An 18015-nucleotide genomic window follows, 5' to 3' on the forward strand; every position below is an offset into this window, starting at 1 on the left:
TGGGAACCGAGTTCACTATTTCTTCTGGGAGGTGATAGGAAGCAATGAGCGGTGACATGGGCATGAGACACTGCTGCCAACTCTGCTGTTGGGCAGCCGCTCGTAAGACAGTGGCGCTAACCGCCCCCCCCCCTCCCCCATCTGGGGGCTTCCTTTGGATCCCTGGCTCTTCTCCACCAGACCTAGGGACAGAAGACCCCCAGAGGGTGATGTGGTGCGCAGTGGGCCAGCATGAGAAAGCCAAGTGTGACGAGTGGAGTGCCCTGAGCGGTGGCATCTTGAAGTGCACCGCGGAGGAGACCACCGAGGGTTGCATCGCCGCCGTCGCGGTAAGGAGGGCCCCGTTCCTGCAGTTGGGCTCTGACACTCAGACACGCAGCGCTTCTGCAGTCTGGCGGTGAAGCCCCCTTCCCAGATGTCTTCCCATCAGCTGTGAGGCTGAGACGCACCTGTTACGTGCTGCCTTCCCCCACCCCCCACCCCCAACTCTCCAAAGCCACACCCCGCTGCTCCCACAGGCCCCTCCCGCTCGGGGGCCGGCGGAAACACAGAGCAGCCCAGGACCCAGACTGCTTAGGAGCTCAGCTCTGGAGCCCAGGGAGCTCTGAGGGGTCCTGCCTAGGAAGCTGGGTGACACCCCTGTGGATTGGGAAAGCAAATCAACCTTTTCAGTTCTCTGGACAGGTTCAGGTTTTTTTTTCTGGGGATAAAATTATTACATGCTGGAAGAGAAATGAAAAATAAATGATATCATTTACAACTTCCTAACTTAGAAATCAGCACCACATAATTTCTGAGTTATGATGTTGTGTTGGTATCAACTGTCCATTTTCTCTATGAGCAGACAATATTTTTGAGATTAGAAAAAAATTTATAAATAAGAGATTGAAAAAATGACAAGCTTAGGAGACTACAATTTTTCTTAAGAAAGAAGATCTAATTTTGGTAAACGTCCCTGGGACCAATTTCTAAGATTAAAGTCTTGCTATTTATACAGTCTCCTAAATTTGTCAATTATAAGAATTAAATGAAGTTGAGCGCTTGTAACATTGCCTGGCATATAATAAGCAGTCTATAAATGTTAACAGTTGTTATTATGATTTCAATTCTTGAGCACAATTGGTGCACTTTTTAGGTGATGAAGTATTCATTTAAAATGTTCTTAATGGCTGCATAACAGTCCACCAGATATTTATTCAACCAATTTCTAAATGTCTATATCTGAATGATTTCCAAATCCTTTGCTGTTATAAATAATATAGGATTGAACATTTTTGTTCTATACCCATCCATATTTCTAAGTATATCTTTAATATTAATGACAGTGAATATGTCTGGAGTTACTTACTATGTGCCATGCATATGTATGAGCTCTTAACTTGTATTAACTCATTTATTCCTCATAATGAGCCTATGAGGTAGATTTTTCACCCATTTTGTGGATGAAAAAAACATACCTAGAATAGTATTTAGGGATGTGTCCTTTGGATTAGTCAGATCCTGGAGGCTGACGCATTCCATAGTGGTTATGAGCAGAAGCTAAGGAATTAAACTACCTAAGTCTTAGTGACCATCTATTGGATACATTACTTAGCTTCTCTCTGCTTCAGTTAACTAAGGTATAAAAGGGGGAGAATTATAGTACCTACCTTACTGGGTTCTGTGAGGGAGTACATGAGGAAATCATTGTAAAGTGTTTAGAAAAGGGCCTGGCACATAATAGGGGCTTGATAAGCTTTTGCTTCTATAGTTACTACTGTTTTAAGATAGATTTCTAGAAGAGCAATTAACAGGGGAAGAGCAAAGAGTGCCTGTGTCTGTGTGTTTGTTTCTTGATGACCTTATCTATGAATATAAGTATGCATTTTTTTGTCTCTGTTGTTGGAAAAGTTCATTGATTAAAATCATAAGTTAATTATTAATGAATTATTAATTAGAGTAGAGTACTAATGGGGTTATAAGAACAGAATTGAACTATGCCATACGGAAGAAAACGTGTTCCATAGAAACAGATTAGACACATACTCTGAGTCTGATTGTCGAGTGAGTGACAATGGTCACAAAGAAAGTGTAGTGATGGCATGTCCAGTACTCAGAATGGGGTCTCATGCGAGGGCACAGAGATGACCAGGGAGCATGACCTGGGTTGGGTGCTTGCTTCTGGGTTAACAGGCTAAAGGCATGTCCAGTTTTCTAAACCCTGTGTTTACATGGCAGAAGCTCTGGGTCATATACCAGTTGGTTTATCACAAGGACGTGTGACATTAAGCCAATGAGATGGAAACCTCTGAGGGTGAGACAGGATAACAGCCTCACTGTTGTGCTATTGGTTTATTTCTTAACTTCAGAAAGGAGAGGCTGATGCCATGAGCTTGGATGGAGGCTTCATCTACACAGCGGGCAAATGTGGTCTGGTACCTGTTCTGGCAGAGAACTACTGTAAGTGGAGGGGAGGGTCTCTGTGTTTTCTTCCCTCTGGGCTATGGACACAGAAAGGTGAGGAAATAATTTAGTTCAGTGTGGAGATAACAATAGATGTTATCTGGAGTGTAGGGAGCTAGTAGATAACATCTATCTTCCCCAGAGTCAGAACCAGTTAAGATATAGATGTGGAACTTAGGCTGAAAGAAATCAAAATAAAACCTTTATTACTGAAAGAGTGATATTGGAGGGCATGGCATAGAGCTAGCCATGGGGCTTGTCAAATTGTCCTTGAGTTAGAGTCACCCACCAATTCAGGAGGACAGGTCTGCTGGCAGACCGCATGCTGAGGGCAGAGGGAAAACACATTCTGTCATAGATGAGATCGAAACCACCCTCTCCCCATTCTCTTCAACAAAGAAAGAGCCACAGGTGCCTAGATCCTTTTGCCAAATTTACTAATCCAAAATTAGCTCACCCAAGATGCACTGGGACATTGAGGGATGGGGCCACAAGGTCATGGTCTTTGTGGGGATCCATCCACCTGGAAAAATACAGCCAGGGGAAAAGCGGATTTCACCACTATTTGTTAAATGCCTCATCTGCTATGCAGTGAGTGAGAAACCATACGTTATCCTTCAAAACAAAACAAAACAACTCTATGAAGTAAAGAGTGGTATCTCCATTTTACTAAGGCTTGGGGAAGTTGAATGATGTGTCCAAAGTAGAATAAAGACTGCAACCAGGTCTTTCTGAACCATGGGCTGGATCCTTCCCCTCCAACACAGCATGACTGCAAGGATTGTCTACACAGCCCAGACCTCTGAAGGAAAGAATGTCCACATGCCTAGAATCACACAGCAAATCAAAAGGATCTCTGTCAAGGTCTTCAGTGGCTTCTGTTCCCCACCCCACCCCCTTCAATGAGCATCTCATTTTCTTTCTCTGTAATTCCCTGAATGTTGGGCATGTTCTGGGAGGGCACCTAATGTTCCAGTGGCAAAGGTCAGGAGAGAGGAGGTGAAATAGGACTGCAGGATCTCGCCTTGTTGATGGCCAATGATAAACTGCTTAGCTAGCGTTTCTCATTTTATTCTTGACTATTGAGACTGAGAAAGTCAGGACTTGAGTAATGTGAGAATTTAATGTCCTGTACCTCAATTCTTTTTCTTTTTAGTGTCTCAAGATGGCAAAGAGCAGCTTGGGTCTAAGTGTGTGAACACACCTGTGGAAGGTGAGTCAGAATCGGTAACATTGGGGCTCAAAGGTAAAGGCCTGGACTTCCCTGGTGGTGCAGTGGTTGAGAGTCCGCCTGCCGATGCAGGGGACACGGGTTCATGACCCGGTCCGGGAAGATCCCACATGCCGCGGAGCGGCTGGACCCGTGAGCCATGGCCGCTGAGCCTGCACGTCCGGAGCCTGTGTTCCGCAGCGGGAGAGGCCGCAACAGTGAGAGGTCCGCATACTACAAAAAAAAAAAAAAAAAAAAAAAGATAAAGGTCTGTTGTCAGGGAGGGGGTGAGGAAAGCCTTATAAATAAACCGAAGTTAGTAGAGTTGTTAAACAAAAAAGAGAGAGAGAGATGACACTGCCGCAGTCCATCGTGAAGGAGCAGGTCTGTCGTGGGGCATGTCACAGCGGACAGAGGGCTCCTGCTTGGACTGCTTCTGCTCACTCTGCTCGGCAATCCTCTAGAACATGCACATCGCTGGCCACATCACGTACATGGGCAAGTGAGGCTCAGGGACGGTGTGACTTGCCCAGGGCCACACAGCCGGGAAGTGGCTGCACCTGGGTTTGGGCAGAGGTGCCGTGACTGGAGACCCCTGCCCTTCCTGACCCACCGCAGTGCTCCCTGTCACATACTGCCACCCATGTCTGCACTGGGGCAGGAGCCCATTCCTGACATTTCTGGGGCCCAGTGGATGCCTCAGAGGGGGAGGAGGGGAGTCATAGATGCTGCTACTGAAGAGGAGGAGGATGAAGATGAAATCAGCCCTTTAGCTTTTAGTGGCTGGCTTTGAATAGCTGGGGAATGACTTCCTCTTCAGACTAGGAGACCAGGTGACGAGTTTTCCCATCCGTGTCTCCACATGGGCAGAGAGGTTCTGTGTCTGTCCCTGAGGTACCTAGTCTTGGGCATTGGCTAGAGCAGTGGTTCTCTAGGTAGTGTGGTGTCTGGACCAGCGGCATCAGTGTCGCCTGAGAACTTGTTAGATGTGAGCGTTCTTGAGTCTGACTGCAGGTCTGCTGGGGTCTGGGATGGGGCCGCTGCTCTGTGTTTTAACAAGCCCTCAGGATGATTCTGATGCATATTAAGCTTTGAAAACCATTGTGATGGAGGATCTTGAGATGAAAACAAGTGCTCACCTGGGTTTGGAATTTCTTATGAGACAGGAGAGCTGCAGGAGGTGGGCGGGCACACAAGCTTGGGGTCTTGAAGCCCTGCACCGCCCGCCTCCACAAAGGCCTCAGGGGGGCAAAGCCACTCACCCTGCAGCAGCTGCCCTTTGTTTGCAGCAGGACCCCAGCCCTGGGGTCAACTGTCCCTCTTCCCTCTGCTTTCACGGCTTTCTGTCTTCTCTGAATTGGATCTGTGTCTTCAACTCTAAGGGCTGGCATTTCGTTGTTCTGATTAAAAAATACATAAAGTCAGAAAGAATTCTAATTGATTCACAAGTGATTGAAATTTCCAGAAACTGCAGTGACATACAAATGTAGGTCAATGAGGATGCTTAGAAGACGGTTCAGGGTAATGGAGAAAGTTAGATTGGAGTAGAGATGGAGAGGGGTTAATCCCAAAGCCACACACACCAGATGACAATAAATAATACCATTTGTGCAGAAATTGTTACAGCTCAAGAAAGGCACTGTAACAGTATTTGGCCGCCGGAATGGCGTAATAGAACCCAGTCTGATAGGCAAGAGCCTGCGGTGGCCTCAGGAGAATCTGCTTCACCAAGAAAGGGGCTCTGGTACTGCTTCTGCCATTAGCAATATGGCTGGAAACCTATCCATGTAACCTCCCCTTCCCATTCCTAACGTACAGTGTGCTCATATTAGCATTACTGTTACCATTTCACTGAGGAGAAATTTAGGATCCTAGATGCTAAGCGACTTGTCTGAGATCATTTAGTAACTGGTGAGGCAGGTCTTCCACTGCCATGTTGATTCCCAAATTTTCCAAACATGAATATATAGATACCTCATCCACAACAGCAAGACAGGGTGTGTGTGTTGGGGGTGGTGGGAGTGGTGGTGGTGAACCACATTACCCATGATTCCAGTCTCTAAATTCAGCCTTGCAGTTTAGGCCTTACTCAACAAGCAGGATTCTGTTACACTCTACTGCAATAGGAATACATCAAGTATCAATGGTGTTCCCATAACAATCAGGAAGAAGACAAGAATGCCCACACCCACCAAAGATATTTGACATTATTTTGTAAGTGAATGCAGAAAGATAAGAAAAATATTTAAAAAAATATATTGGGGAAAGGAAGAGATTAAATTGTCATTATTAGAAAATGGTATTATTGTAAACCTAGAAAATCAGAGACTTGACTTTAAAAAAGAAGTCATTAAAGCTCTTTCTTTTGGACTTCTATTCAACAGAAATATTTAAGCAGGTGCACACTCCATACAAAGCTTTATTTAGGTAAGTGATTTTTCGTAGGGAAAAATGGGTCACAACTTAAATGCCCACCAGTAGGGGGATTATAAAACACTGTACTTCTATACAGTGGACATAACTTAGATTCAACTAATAAATAGAATGAGACAGCCATATCTATTTCTACTGAATCAAAAAGATATATCATTGAGGAAGTATAAAGCACTGGCAGAAAAGAATGCACTGGCAGGATTCTGTTGAAAAAGTATGAAGTGTGTGTGTGTAAATATTTGTGAGTGTATGCCTGGAGACATATCTGGAGAGCAGTAGAGTCGCTCTGTTTGGCTGAGTACCTAACAATGACGGTTACTGGGAGGATCTACTAGAGCAAGGTGAGGGCTTCAAGCTGTTCCCCCTCCCCTGGGAGACTGGCAGGCAGCAACTCTGCAGTACATTTTGGGAGGGCCCTGGAGGTATTGAAATTGCATCCTGGTATCTCTGTTGCGAGGTTATTACGTCGTGGCAGTGGTCAAGAAGTCAGATGCTGACCTCACCTGGAATTCTCTGCGAGGCAAGAAGTCCTGCCACACTGCAGTTGGCACTTCTGCAGGCTGGAACATCCCGATGGGTTTCATATACAACCAAACTGGGTCCTGTAAATTCGGTAAGTGTGCTCTGAGCGGTGGTGCGGCAGCCCCTTCCTTGGGCCTGTGCCTGTGTAGGGGAGAAATTCAGTTCAATGAATGGCATAAGTGGATGGTGTGGACAAGGTCTGGACAGCCATGTGGGTGAGCTTCACATCTCCTTAGCAGGACTCCCCTTTCTCCTCTCCCATTGCTTCTGAGGGGAGTGGTTTGGCCCAAAGGGCAGATCTCAGGGAAATACGCTACTCTTTATGTCTTTCAAATCTGGCTCAGGGAAGAGACCTGGGTTGCAAAGCAAGAGTGGGTCATAGGGGGGCTTCCCTGGTGGCGCAGTGGTTGAGAGTCCACCTGCCGATGCAGGGGACACGGGTTCGTGCCCCGGTCTGGGAAGATCCCACGTGCCGCGGAGCAGCTAGGCCCGTGAGCCATGGCCGCTGAGCCTGTGCGTCCGGAGCCTATGCTCCGCAACTGGAGAGGCCACAACAGTGAGAGGCCCGCGTACCGCAAAAAAAAAAAAAAAAAAAAAAAAAGAGTGGGATGTAGGGGTGCACGTATGATATGTGTGTGTGTTTGTGTGTATGTGTTGTCTTTCCACATAAACTGAATTGGCTGCTTTCTTAATTGAAAACCTTACACCAGTAAGTTTTGAGTGCTTTAGCTTTCACTTTCACCCTCACCTCTCTTAAATTTCCGTATTAGTCATTTCAACAACGCTCTTGCCAATACCTAAAAGGCTCCTGCTCCCTGGCTTTCCCCAGCCATCTGACAAATCCGAGCCCTGCGGGAACCCTGTCACCCGCTCTCTTGGCACTCTGCACCTGATCAGCTGAACACAGCTGGAGAATGTCACAGGGCAGAGCAGTTCACTCCATGGAGGTGCTCCAGCTGCTGACCCCAGTGGCCCCTGCCCTGCTCTGGTGCTCACGAGTACCCCCGCTGTTCCTCTGCTCCACACCTACACTTCCCAATAATTATCCTAACGTCCTAGTTGTCCGTACACTTCCATCCCACGCTTACCTACCTATCACCCTTTCTGAGCACATGATCTCATCTGCATCTGCAAGAGATACTTCAAACCCTCAGGAAGGTTCCCATCAATGCCCCACCACCAAAGCTGGGGGCTCCTGCTGGCTGCACCTGCTCAGCCTCCCTCTACAACGCAGCCCATCCTCCTACCTGCACTTGGCTGTGGGCCCTGCCTCGCCCCTCCCCAGAGCTGCACCCTCAGTTACTACCTCTTCCTCTGGTATGTCCAACAATTTCTTTCAGCATGTGAACGCACCCAGTGTCTTCCATCTTTAAAAACCCTCCCTCTCCCCACATTCCCCTCCAGCTCCTGCCTTCTCTTTCTCCCCTTTATGGCCAAACCTCATAAAATCATGGTCTCAGCCACTCACCCCACTCACGGCTGCACCTACTGCCCTCTGGCTCCTCCACCTGGTTCCACAGGGAGAACTCTGGTCAAGGCTACTGGGACCTCCATGTTGCTCAACTGGAAGGATGGGCTCCAGTCTGTGCTTCCATGACCTTTCCTGCTTCAGATCACCTTAAACCACCATCTCCTGGCTTTTGTGAAAACACACTGGCTTCTTTTTTCTCCTACCCCTACAAAGTCCCTTTCCCAACCTGGTTAATAAATGTTTGAGTTGCTTAAAGCAACTTTTTTCCCCACTCTAAACTCAACCCCCAAGCCCTCACATCCATGCCTATAGCCTAGATGACGATCTAAGCAAACATTATACGTACAAAGCTAGGCACATAGCAAGCACTAGATAAATGTTTGCTGCTGTACGATTATTGTGTCAATATGCTGATAACTGTCAAGTTTTTGTCCCTGGCACAGATCTCTCCTTGATCTCCAAACCTATGTATATTGAACTGCTTGTTTGACATTATCTAGTCCAGTATTTCAAAAAGTACATTAAACTCAACCTGTACAACATGGAATGCATCATCTCTGCCAATCCTGGCCCTGCTCCAGAGCTGCCTAGCTTGGTGGAGGCCCCCCACAGTCCATCCACTGGCCCCAGCTGGAACTGAATCTGCCAGCCACCACACACCTGTCCATCACCAGTGATATCAGCTTCTCCTCCTTCCACGTAGCTCCTCCCTCCCCTTTGTGCTACTTCAAGCTGCCCTCATGTCCCCTGGACCCCTGCAGTAGCCTGCTGCCTACACCCCACATCTGTCCTGGCTCACTCTGCTGCTAGACCCCTGGCCCAACATTGTCTAAAGCCCGTCAGAGGCTCCCCATTTCTCTACGAATAAAGAACAAAATATACACAAATGTGTAAAATATCACATGTGGTCTGGACCTTGACCCCTCCCACTCACTGGACCACTGGGTGGTCCAGGACCAATGGCCTCCATTAAGCTCTCTGTGCTGTTTGCTCCCTCCCCCAACTCCTGCCCTAGGCCTTTGCAGATGCTGCTCCCTGTCTGGAAAGCTCATCCCTTTGCCCTTCACTTGGGTAATTCCTATTCATTCTCCATCTCTCCACTTGAGGCCTCTCCCTGACTCCCAGGTCTGCACCAGGTTCCTTTATCTGTAGCCGTGGAACCATGTTCTTTTTCCCAGAGCACGGTGGGGAAACACGATGATAGGGAAACATAAATTCACTGGCGTGGTTACTTGAGTCGTGACTGTCACCACAGAAACTTGGGGTCCAGGAGGGCGGGGCTTGTGTGGTTTCCTCACCACAATGCCCTGGGGCTCAGCACAGGGGTGGGCAGCTGGGCCTCTTGGGCCCCTTCCTGGCCTTTGAGTCATGATGGCAGACCTCGTAAAGATGGACAAGGGCAGTAGAGATCGGAAAGCACACAGGACAGGTTCAACCACCTAGGACCCCCAATTTTGTCCACTCTCTTAGGGTTAAACCTGTGTCCACCCGTCCACACCACTAACCTGTACCGGGACTGCTGTGATCTCAAAGACCCTTGTCCCAGCTTCAGCCAGGCCCCCTTTGCTCTGCTTCAGCTGCAACCTTTTGTAAAAAAATTCCATAAGGTTCTTGTTTCTAATCTTATGGTACTAAATACCTGAGTGTGTCTTTACGTCACTCAGGCAATTTTAGGAACAAAGTCTGAGGCTTTCTTGCCAACACAGGCAGGAAGAGCTGACCTCTCGTGTCCTTCTGCGCAGATGAATTCTTCAGTCAAAGCTGTGCCCCTGGGTCTGATCCAGCGTCCAGTCTCTGTGCCCTGTGCAATGGCAGTGGCACGCCAGCCCACATGTGTGCTCCCAACAGCCACGAGGGGTACTACGGCTCGAGTGGGGCTCTCAGGCAAGTAGCATCTGTCCACCACCTTTCGCTTTGGCACCAGCCTGGTGAACTTCCTGCCCTTTCGCCTCTCTCATCATCCCACCATCTGGGTGCTGCATTTAGGAGGAGCCAGAATTAGAGAACAGAACTGCAGATTCCCAGGGGCCCTGAGGACTCAAGCCCAGCCCCTTCCTGGAGCACTCTTGGGCAGAGCCGGCGGACTCAGGGCACCTGGGGAGAGGCAAGACTGATGGACACAGGTCACAACCCTGCTTCTACTTTTGATCTGTTCTTCTGTGTGATTGTGGACAAGTCACAGGATCTTTCAGAGACTCAGTTTAAGATCAAAGGAAGGACACCGGCTACATGCTTCTTACACCTGGTTGAAGAGTATATTTAAAAACACATATTCCTGGGCTCCTCCATCCATTCAAGAAATATTTATTGAGCACCTAGTATATGGCAGGCACTATTCTAAGTAGAGAGGTTAGAGCAACAGCAAGACACACGGCCTCTGAGTCTCGTGGGGAGAGTAAGACAATAAATACTTAAAGCACAATCACTTCCTGACTGTGATAAGTGCTGGGGGTGGTGGTGGTGACCAAGGGGGATGATATGGCAGTGACTCAGGGACAATCTTAGAAAAGGTGGTCAGGGAAGGCCTCGGGATCAGAGGGGCCATGTGAACTGAGGGTTAAATGTTGAGAGGGAATCAGGCCTGAGAAAATATGGAGAAGAGTAATCCAGGAAGAAGGAACAGCAAGGACAAAGGCTGGGGCTGGACAAATGATGCCATATTTGAGGCCAGAGAAGGCGCCAGAGTAGAGCATTGGGAGGGAGGGGGTCAGGTGAGGGAGGAGGCTGGAGCTGCAGGCATTGGCTGTCTCAGTGCCTTGCGGGCCTGGCTAAGGAGGTAGAGTTAATTCTCAGTATGAAGGGCACCCTGTGGAGTTAGGGTGGTGTGGAGAACGCGTGAGCCTCTAGAAAGGAGCCTTCTATTCATCACACTGACAGACTGCTTCGTCCCTCCCTCTCCAAAGTTTGGTCACTTTCATAAGCCGTACATAAATTACATATTTTCACAGATCCCACTACAAAAATATATGCTGAACATTAAACCTAGGCTAAAATAGTTGAACTTCTCTTTACACTGGGAAGTACGTTGGTATTAGGGTCCACGGTCCCATTTTGGTATGATTACAGTAGAATCACAGAGACCTAGAATTCTGTCCTCGGAGTTCTATCCAGAACCGCGGAAGTTCCAAAGTGCAGATGAGCACACGAAGAACAATCTTAGCTCTAGACATCTCATCCTGCCCGCCACCACCTGCCTGCCTTTGCACGCCTTCTAGCTTCCTGGCTCCACCATTCCTACTGACCTGAGGTCCGTTGATCCTGTTCACACCCACCCTCATGTCCTTTTCCCCCTCCGGATGCAGCATACATTCCACAGCCAACCGTGATAATTATTCCCCTGGGCACAGCCTCAAATGCCGGTCATCTCTCCTGGCTGAACCTCGACCTGGGTTGGGTGCAACATTCTACTTCAGTGCCAGCGCCTCCAGGCTGACTGGCCTCCCTTTAAAGTAATGCGAACCCAGCTCAGATGAGCCAGAAGTCTCTAGTCCGTTACTACCCCACGCTCCTACAAGACCATTCCATACTCTTTCCTCTCCTCAATCCTCCAACACTTCTTCCTCCATCTGTCACACCTTTGTTTCCTATTTCACCTGAGAAAATTGAAACAATCAAAAGAGAAACTCCACAACGTCCCACTGCCACATCTGCTGAGTGCTGGCATGTGTGTGCCCCTGGACGCTGCCCTCCCTCCTTTTACTGGGGAGGAGCGGGCCATCTCCTCGCCGAGCCCAGCCCTGCATCTGCAGCGATTGTCTCCGGCAGGCAGCCCGCTCAAGGGCGTTGCCCCAGCGCTCCTCCCCCTCTTTTCTCCTGTGTTTTCGCATCTTATTCTCTACAGGATCATTTCCATCAGCATACAAACATGCTGCTGTTTTCTCACCTTAAACATAAAGAAATAAGTAAAACCTCTCTTGACCTCACTTTCCTCTGCAGCAGCTTTCCATTTCTCTCCTCTTTACAACAAAATTCCTTGAAGGAGGATATTTTAATGTCCTTGCTCCGTTCACTTTCTCTCCTTTCAATCTCCCCAAAGCCTAGTTTAAGAATCTGTTCACCTCCCCCACCCCAACCAGTGGAGTTGGTTTTATTATTGCATTTAAATTATCTACAGAAAACATTCCTCCTTACTCTTGGCACGTGAGAAGACTACTCCCACCATACCTCCCCACTCCCCGCCTCCCAACCCCCTCCCCCGTATACCACCACCCACCACGCAGCTGAAACTGCACTTTTAAATTGCCAGGGACCTCTGTGTTGCTAAATAAATCCAAAGCCCAGATCACTGACACCACTGATCTCTTCCCCCACTTGCATACATTTTCTTCCCTGGCTTCAGGACCCCACACTTTCTTGGATTCCCTCCTCCCTCTCATGTTACTGCATCTTGGCCTCTTTGCTGGCTCTACCTCATTCCCCAACCTGTACAAGTTGGCGTGCCCCAGGGCTCCAGCATTGGTCTTCTCTCTTCATGCTCAGACCGTGGTGGTTTTATCTAGTCTCAATCTATCTATATGCTGACAATTCCCAAATTTATGTTCCTGTTCAGACATCTCTTCAAAACTCCAGATGAAACTCCAAACGCGTATATCCAACTGCCTCCTGGGCATGTCCACTTGGTTTCTAATCACCAGGTCAAGTTTAAATGTCCCAAGCTGACCTTTTGGAATTTACACACTCCCACCCAAACCAGTACCTCCTGAGGTCTTCGCCATCTCAGTTAAAGGTAACTCCGTTTTTCCTTTAGGAAAAAGTCAAAGCCTTGGTGTGTGATAACCCTGTCTACTCTCTCTCTCTCAAACCCCATGTCTGGGTCATCATCAAATCATGTTAGCTCTGCCTGCAAAGGGTAACGAGAATTGTCCTCATCGCCCATCTCCAGTGATACCACCTTGATCTAAACCACCATCATCTCTCCCTGGATTATAACCCCCAACAGATCTCCATGCATCTGTCCTATCCTCCTCCCCCACTCTCGTTGCTGTGTTGTCTCAACACAGCAACGAGAGTGATTCTGTTTAAAGCATTTCTCTGCTTAAAGCCCCCCAGTAATTTTCCATATTACTCAGAGTAAAAGTCAGGGTCCTTCTTTGACCTGTGTGGCCCCTTTGAAATCTGGGAAGGCTCTGTGTGACCTCATCTCCTCCATCTTTCCTCTTGCTGTCTCTGCTCCATCTGTGATCTTGGCATCACAGCTGTTTCTTGAAGATATCAGGCACACTCCTGCCTCAGGGCCTTTGCACTTGCTCTTACCCCCACCTGCAGTGCTCCTTCTTCTCATAGCATCATGGCTAGTTCCCTCATTTCCTTTAAGCTTTCTCAGGGAAGTCTTTCCTGGCCACTCTCTGATTTTACACACATACCCTTGCCAATATTTCATATCCGCCTTTCTTGCTTTATGTTTTCTTTAGCACTTTTCACTCTCTAGAATACTATACATTTTATCTGCTGATCTTGGTTCACATCTTTTTTCTTTAATAAAGTGAATAAGGACTTTGGTTGCAAGCGAAAACACCCATATGAACCATCTTAAGGCAAGGGCATATTTTAACAGGTGCTGTGGGAGCTTCCTCCTTGTAAGGGCTGAGACCTGAGCCTCAGGAGTAGCCAAGATACTTTAAGGCGAGGGTTGCCAGGTAAAATTCAGGTCATCCAGTTAAATTAGAATTCCAGATAAATGACGAATGAATTTTTAGCACTCTGCTTCTCCTCTCTCTCTCTCTCTCTCTCTCTCTCTCTCTCTCTCTCTCTGCACATCTGCCTCATTTCTCTTTCCCCGCAGGGTGGTTTTCTGTTTCTCAGTCTACACAGAGGAAATGTCTGTGACCAGCAGCCCCAGCATTGTTACAGGTCTTCAGTTATAAAGAAGCAAACACAGACCATAACGTATTAGTCCCAGGTCCCAGGACATAGGATTGTCAGCCCAGTTCAGGTGAAAGTTTCCTGCTCACATAACTCATGCCGTGAAGTTGCATTGTGAAGTTCCAGCTGCCTCCGCTGTGACCAGATGGATTAAAGCAGATGTTTTGGGGGGGGGGCGGTCAGTACTCAACAAAGTAGTAAAGCTAGGTAGACCGAACAAAAGCCAAGAATTTAAAAATAAAATTATACAAAGGGAATTTTGTTTTCTTAGATATAAAAATCATATTATAATACTACTTAATACGGTAATGCTGTGATCAATACAGGCTGGTTTATGTGAAAAATGACAAATAAATCAGTGGAAGAGAAAAAGTTTCCAAGACAGGTACATGGACATACTATATTTAATCTAAAACAAAGATGACATTTCAGATCACTGGGGCAAGGATGAACTTGAGAGATCCAATAAAATGAGGACCGTGAACCTAGCTCCTGGATCTGGTGACCTGGGCCGGAGGAGATTCAATGCTGAGTCAGTCCCCTAAGATGACTGGCAAGGGTCAGAGAGTCATGTGCAGGGGTGCTGATGGCAAGTGCGATGATCCTTTCAGCTGTTTGGATGAGCCCTGGAGAGAGGCCCATTGCTAAGGGCAGTGTGGGGTCAAGGCAGGGCTTATTGTTTGTTTTTACAAGGAGTGTGGAAGCTGATGAGAAGAGTGAAGAGGATTATAGAAGAGAAAGAGGATGACTACAGTGGAAAGTGCCTGAGCGTGGGTGAGGTGCAGACCACCCAGGGAGGAGACTTTTGCTGGAGAGAGACCTTCCTTCCTCCTTTGTCCCTGGAGGGCAGGAGCGTGCTGGAGCCTTGGGCTGCCAGATTTGGCAGAAGGATGCTGAAAGGAAGCCCAAGTGATGATTTCTGTGTTTCCTCCGGGAAGCCAAAGCACATGTCAGAGTGTGAGTGTTGGGTAGGGGTGTGTGGAGAGACAGAGGTTTACAGGAAGTGGGAGAACGTTTTGGAGTCCATGCTCTATAGAGTTGAGGGGGTGCTGTCTCAAGCTCTATAGAGCGGGGGTGGGGGGGGCACTGTTTCACACTTGAGCACAAATCAGAATCTCCCAGAGAGCTTGTTAAAACACCGATGGCTGGACCCCACCCCCAGAATTCCTGAGCCAGTAGGTCTGGGGTGGGGCCCGAGAACGTGCATTTCTAACTAGTTCCCACTGGTGCTGATGCTGCTGGTCCAGCCCACACTTGGAGAATCACAGATCTAGAGCAGAGAAGGGACAACAGGAATGCCCAGGTGAAGTCAACGATCGGGAAGCTCTGGTTTACCTCACTGCCGAGGTGCAGACACACCTGAGGCAGACGATCAGGCTCCTTCAGGACTGAGATTGTACTGGCCAGGGTGGAGGGCGTGGTGTTGAAGCAAGGAAATAGAGCAAGATGGAGAATTGAACGGAGTAGCTGAGCCTAGCTAATGATAGAGGGACCCGAAGATTAGGAGAGAGAGGGAACTGGATCAATTCCAACTGATTGAATGTCACAAAACTGATTTTTAATGCGCTCAGCATTTCTCACAAAGAATGCACCTTAGGGCTTCCCTGGTGGCGCAGTGGTTGAGAGTCTGCCTGCCGATGCAGGGGACACGGGTTCGTGCCCCGGTCTGGGAAGATCCCACGTGCCGCGGAGTGGCTGGGCCCGTGAGCCATGGCCACTGAGCCTGCGCGGCCGGAGCCTGTGCTCTGCAACGGGAGAGGCCACAACAGTGAGAGGCCCGCGTATCACAAAAAAAAAAAAAAAAAAAACAAGAATGCACCTTAAACACACAGAAATATTTTTCAGGGGATTAAGCATGAAAAATATCTCATGATGCACGTTAACTTTTGTTAAGGCTGAGTAGACATATGGATGTGATAGGACTCCTTCAGAATCACGTCTTCCACGCTGATTTTAATCTCTGATGTGTGTTTTGATCCAACCAGAGAATTATCCTTGGATATCACTATTAATAGGAGAACACAAGCAGCTCTTGTGGAGAAACCAATCAGTGTTTAAAACAAGAAACCAAACAATAGGTATCTACAATAGAATCTAAATAAGCAGACTTCTTTTTTCCACGGCATTTCCCCTTGAGTCCCCAGGGACAGCAGGCATCACAGGAGCGTGTGTGGTGTAAGTGGCCCAGGGTAGGGCTGGGAGCTCCCAGTGGTTCCCTCTTGGAGCCTCTCCCTCCCACTGCTGTGAGTCCTCCTTGCTGATCTGACCCTCTCTGTGCAGGTGTCTGGTTGAGAAGGGAGACGTGGCCTTTGTGAAGTATCCCACGGTCCTGCAGAACACTGACGGTAGGCGTCTACGCTGTCCTTTCCTCTCTCGGAAAACTCAGAGTCCTTCCTGGGAAAACACTCCCCAGATGGGCAAGGGGGAAGTTTATTAACTCCATCAGACTCTGGTGACTTTGGTCCTAACCTTTTTTATTTAGGGAATGAAAAAATTCTTCATGTCTGGGCAGACTTGACAGGGTTGGTTAACACATTGGTCTTGAACTCAACTGACAAACACACAGCTGCCACAGTCCATATGAGCACATCTGGCTGTCTTGATTTTTAGGCGTTCAGGATACAAGTTTTTGTCAGCTGTGTGTATTGCAAATATCTTTTCCCTCTCTGAAAAGGCTTGCCTTTCACTTTCTTGATGATGTCTTTTGATAAACATTCTTCATTTTAGTATGGTTTAATCCATCAGTCTTCTCCTTTCTGCCTAGTGCTTTTCAGGTCTGTTGAAGAAATCTTTGCCTTTAAGAGAATCTATGAGTTTATGAATGTTTCTCTTCTGCTTTATTGTAAAGGCTTTATTGTTTTTTTTTGCGCCTCTGTGATTCTCCCAGGCACTGGTGGTTGGTCACACCCCCCATTGAGGGTGCCTTGACCAAAGCTGTCAGCTGTAGCCCATCCACCTCCTCTCTCTCCCCAGGAAAGAACCCTGAAGCCTGGGCGAAGGATCTGAAGCAGGAGGACTTCCAGCTGCTGTGCCTCGATGGCACCAGGAAGCCTGTGACCGAGGCTCAGAGCTGCCACCTGGCCATAGCCCCAAGTCATGCTGTGGTCTCAAGGAAAGATAAGGCGGATTTTGTCCGCAGAATGCTCTTCAACCAACAGGTGTGGGAATTCGGTCCTCATCCACCAAACGAATGCTTAGATTACTTGCAGAGCTGCACAGGCACATCCCAGTCGCATGCCCTTTCTCCCTCGGCAGTGGGCCCTGACTCTGATGAAAGCGGAAGGCTGGCGGCTGCGCTCACTTCTTGCTCTGGGGCTGTCTAGGATATCACAGTGGACTGGAAGAGTCCCAGACGCGTGGGTATCTCAAGCGTCTCCCTGAGACTCACTTGACTCTCTAAGCAGAGTCGTGGTACCTCTTGGGCTTGTTCTGTCACAGAAATAAGGGGGTTGGCCCAGTGCCCTTCACAGTAGGCTGGGCTACATGTGGAAAAGGCAGAACGGAGGTTACTCTGTGTGACCTAGGGAGGATCCCAGTGTGTTTCCTGGACCTGGGTAGGCTGAGACTGTTTTGGCTTCGTGAAAGTCGAAGAGCCAACATTCAGACAACTCATGACCTCTACAGGCAGCCAACAAGGGATGACCCTATGAAGTAGTGGCTGTCTGAATCAGATGATCTTAAGGAAACCCAGAGCCTTGTCTGCCTTTTGCCCTAGCACACCCCATTCCTGGAGGAGCCCCAAATGAGTAATACATATCTTAGCACATTCTGTCCACACATCCCAGTTAAAAGGTGATGACCCAGGGACAGGTGGAAATAGAGAGGCTCTTGGTCATGGACTTTTGAAGGGATGGGTCCCACACAGAGTGAGCTGTCACCTGGGCTACAAGGAAAGTGGACAAAGGAAGGGGGGAGGGGCAGGAAGCGGGGGAGGGGCAGGGTCAGTGCCTGGGGCAGGTCCAGAGAACAGAAGAGGCAAGGTAGTAAGGGCTCCGGCCACAGGAGGACATGGAAGGTTGACCCAGAGAGTTGAAAACATCTGGCAGTGATTGGTTGGGATAGTGATACAGCTGTG

General features: G+C 48.3%; 1 protein-coding gene across 2 annotated transcripts in view; it reads left to right on the plus strand.

Moving 5' to 3' along the window:
- Nucleotides 1-18015, plus strand: part of LOC116753531 (inhibitor of carbonic anhydrase) — a 40351-nt gene that overhangs the window by 20782 nt on the left and 1554 nt on the right. The window contains exons 9-15 of one of the 2 annotated variants that reach the window (XM_032631379.1): nt 181-329; nt 2349-2439; nt 3599-3655; nt 6543-6698; nt 9821-9962; nt 16221-16285; nt 16914-17098. In XM_032631379.1, the coding sequence (XP_032487270.1) occupies nt 181-329; nt 2349-2439; nt 3599-3655; nt 6543-6698; nt 9821-9962; nt 16221-16285; nt 16914-17098 (845 nt within the window). The remainder of the gene's footprint in view (nt 1-180; nt 330-2348; nt 2440-3598; nt 3656-6542; nt 6699-9820; nt 9963-16220; nt 16286-16913; nt 17099-18015) is intronic. The other variant, XM_032631380.1, reaches the window with a different exon arrangement.

The sequence above is a fragment of the Phocoena sinus genome, chromosome 4 (assembly GCF_008692025.1).
Source record: "Phocoena sinus isolate mPhoSin1 chromosome 4, mPhoSin1.pri, whole genome shotgun sequence".
NCBI lineage: Eukaryota > Metazoa > Chordata > Mammalia > Artiodactyla > Phocoenidae > Phocoena > Phocoena sinus.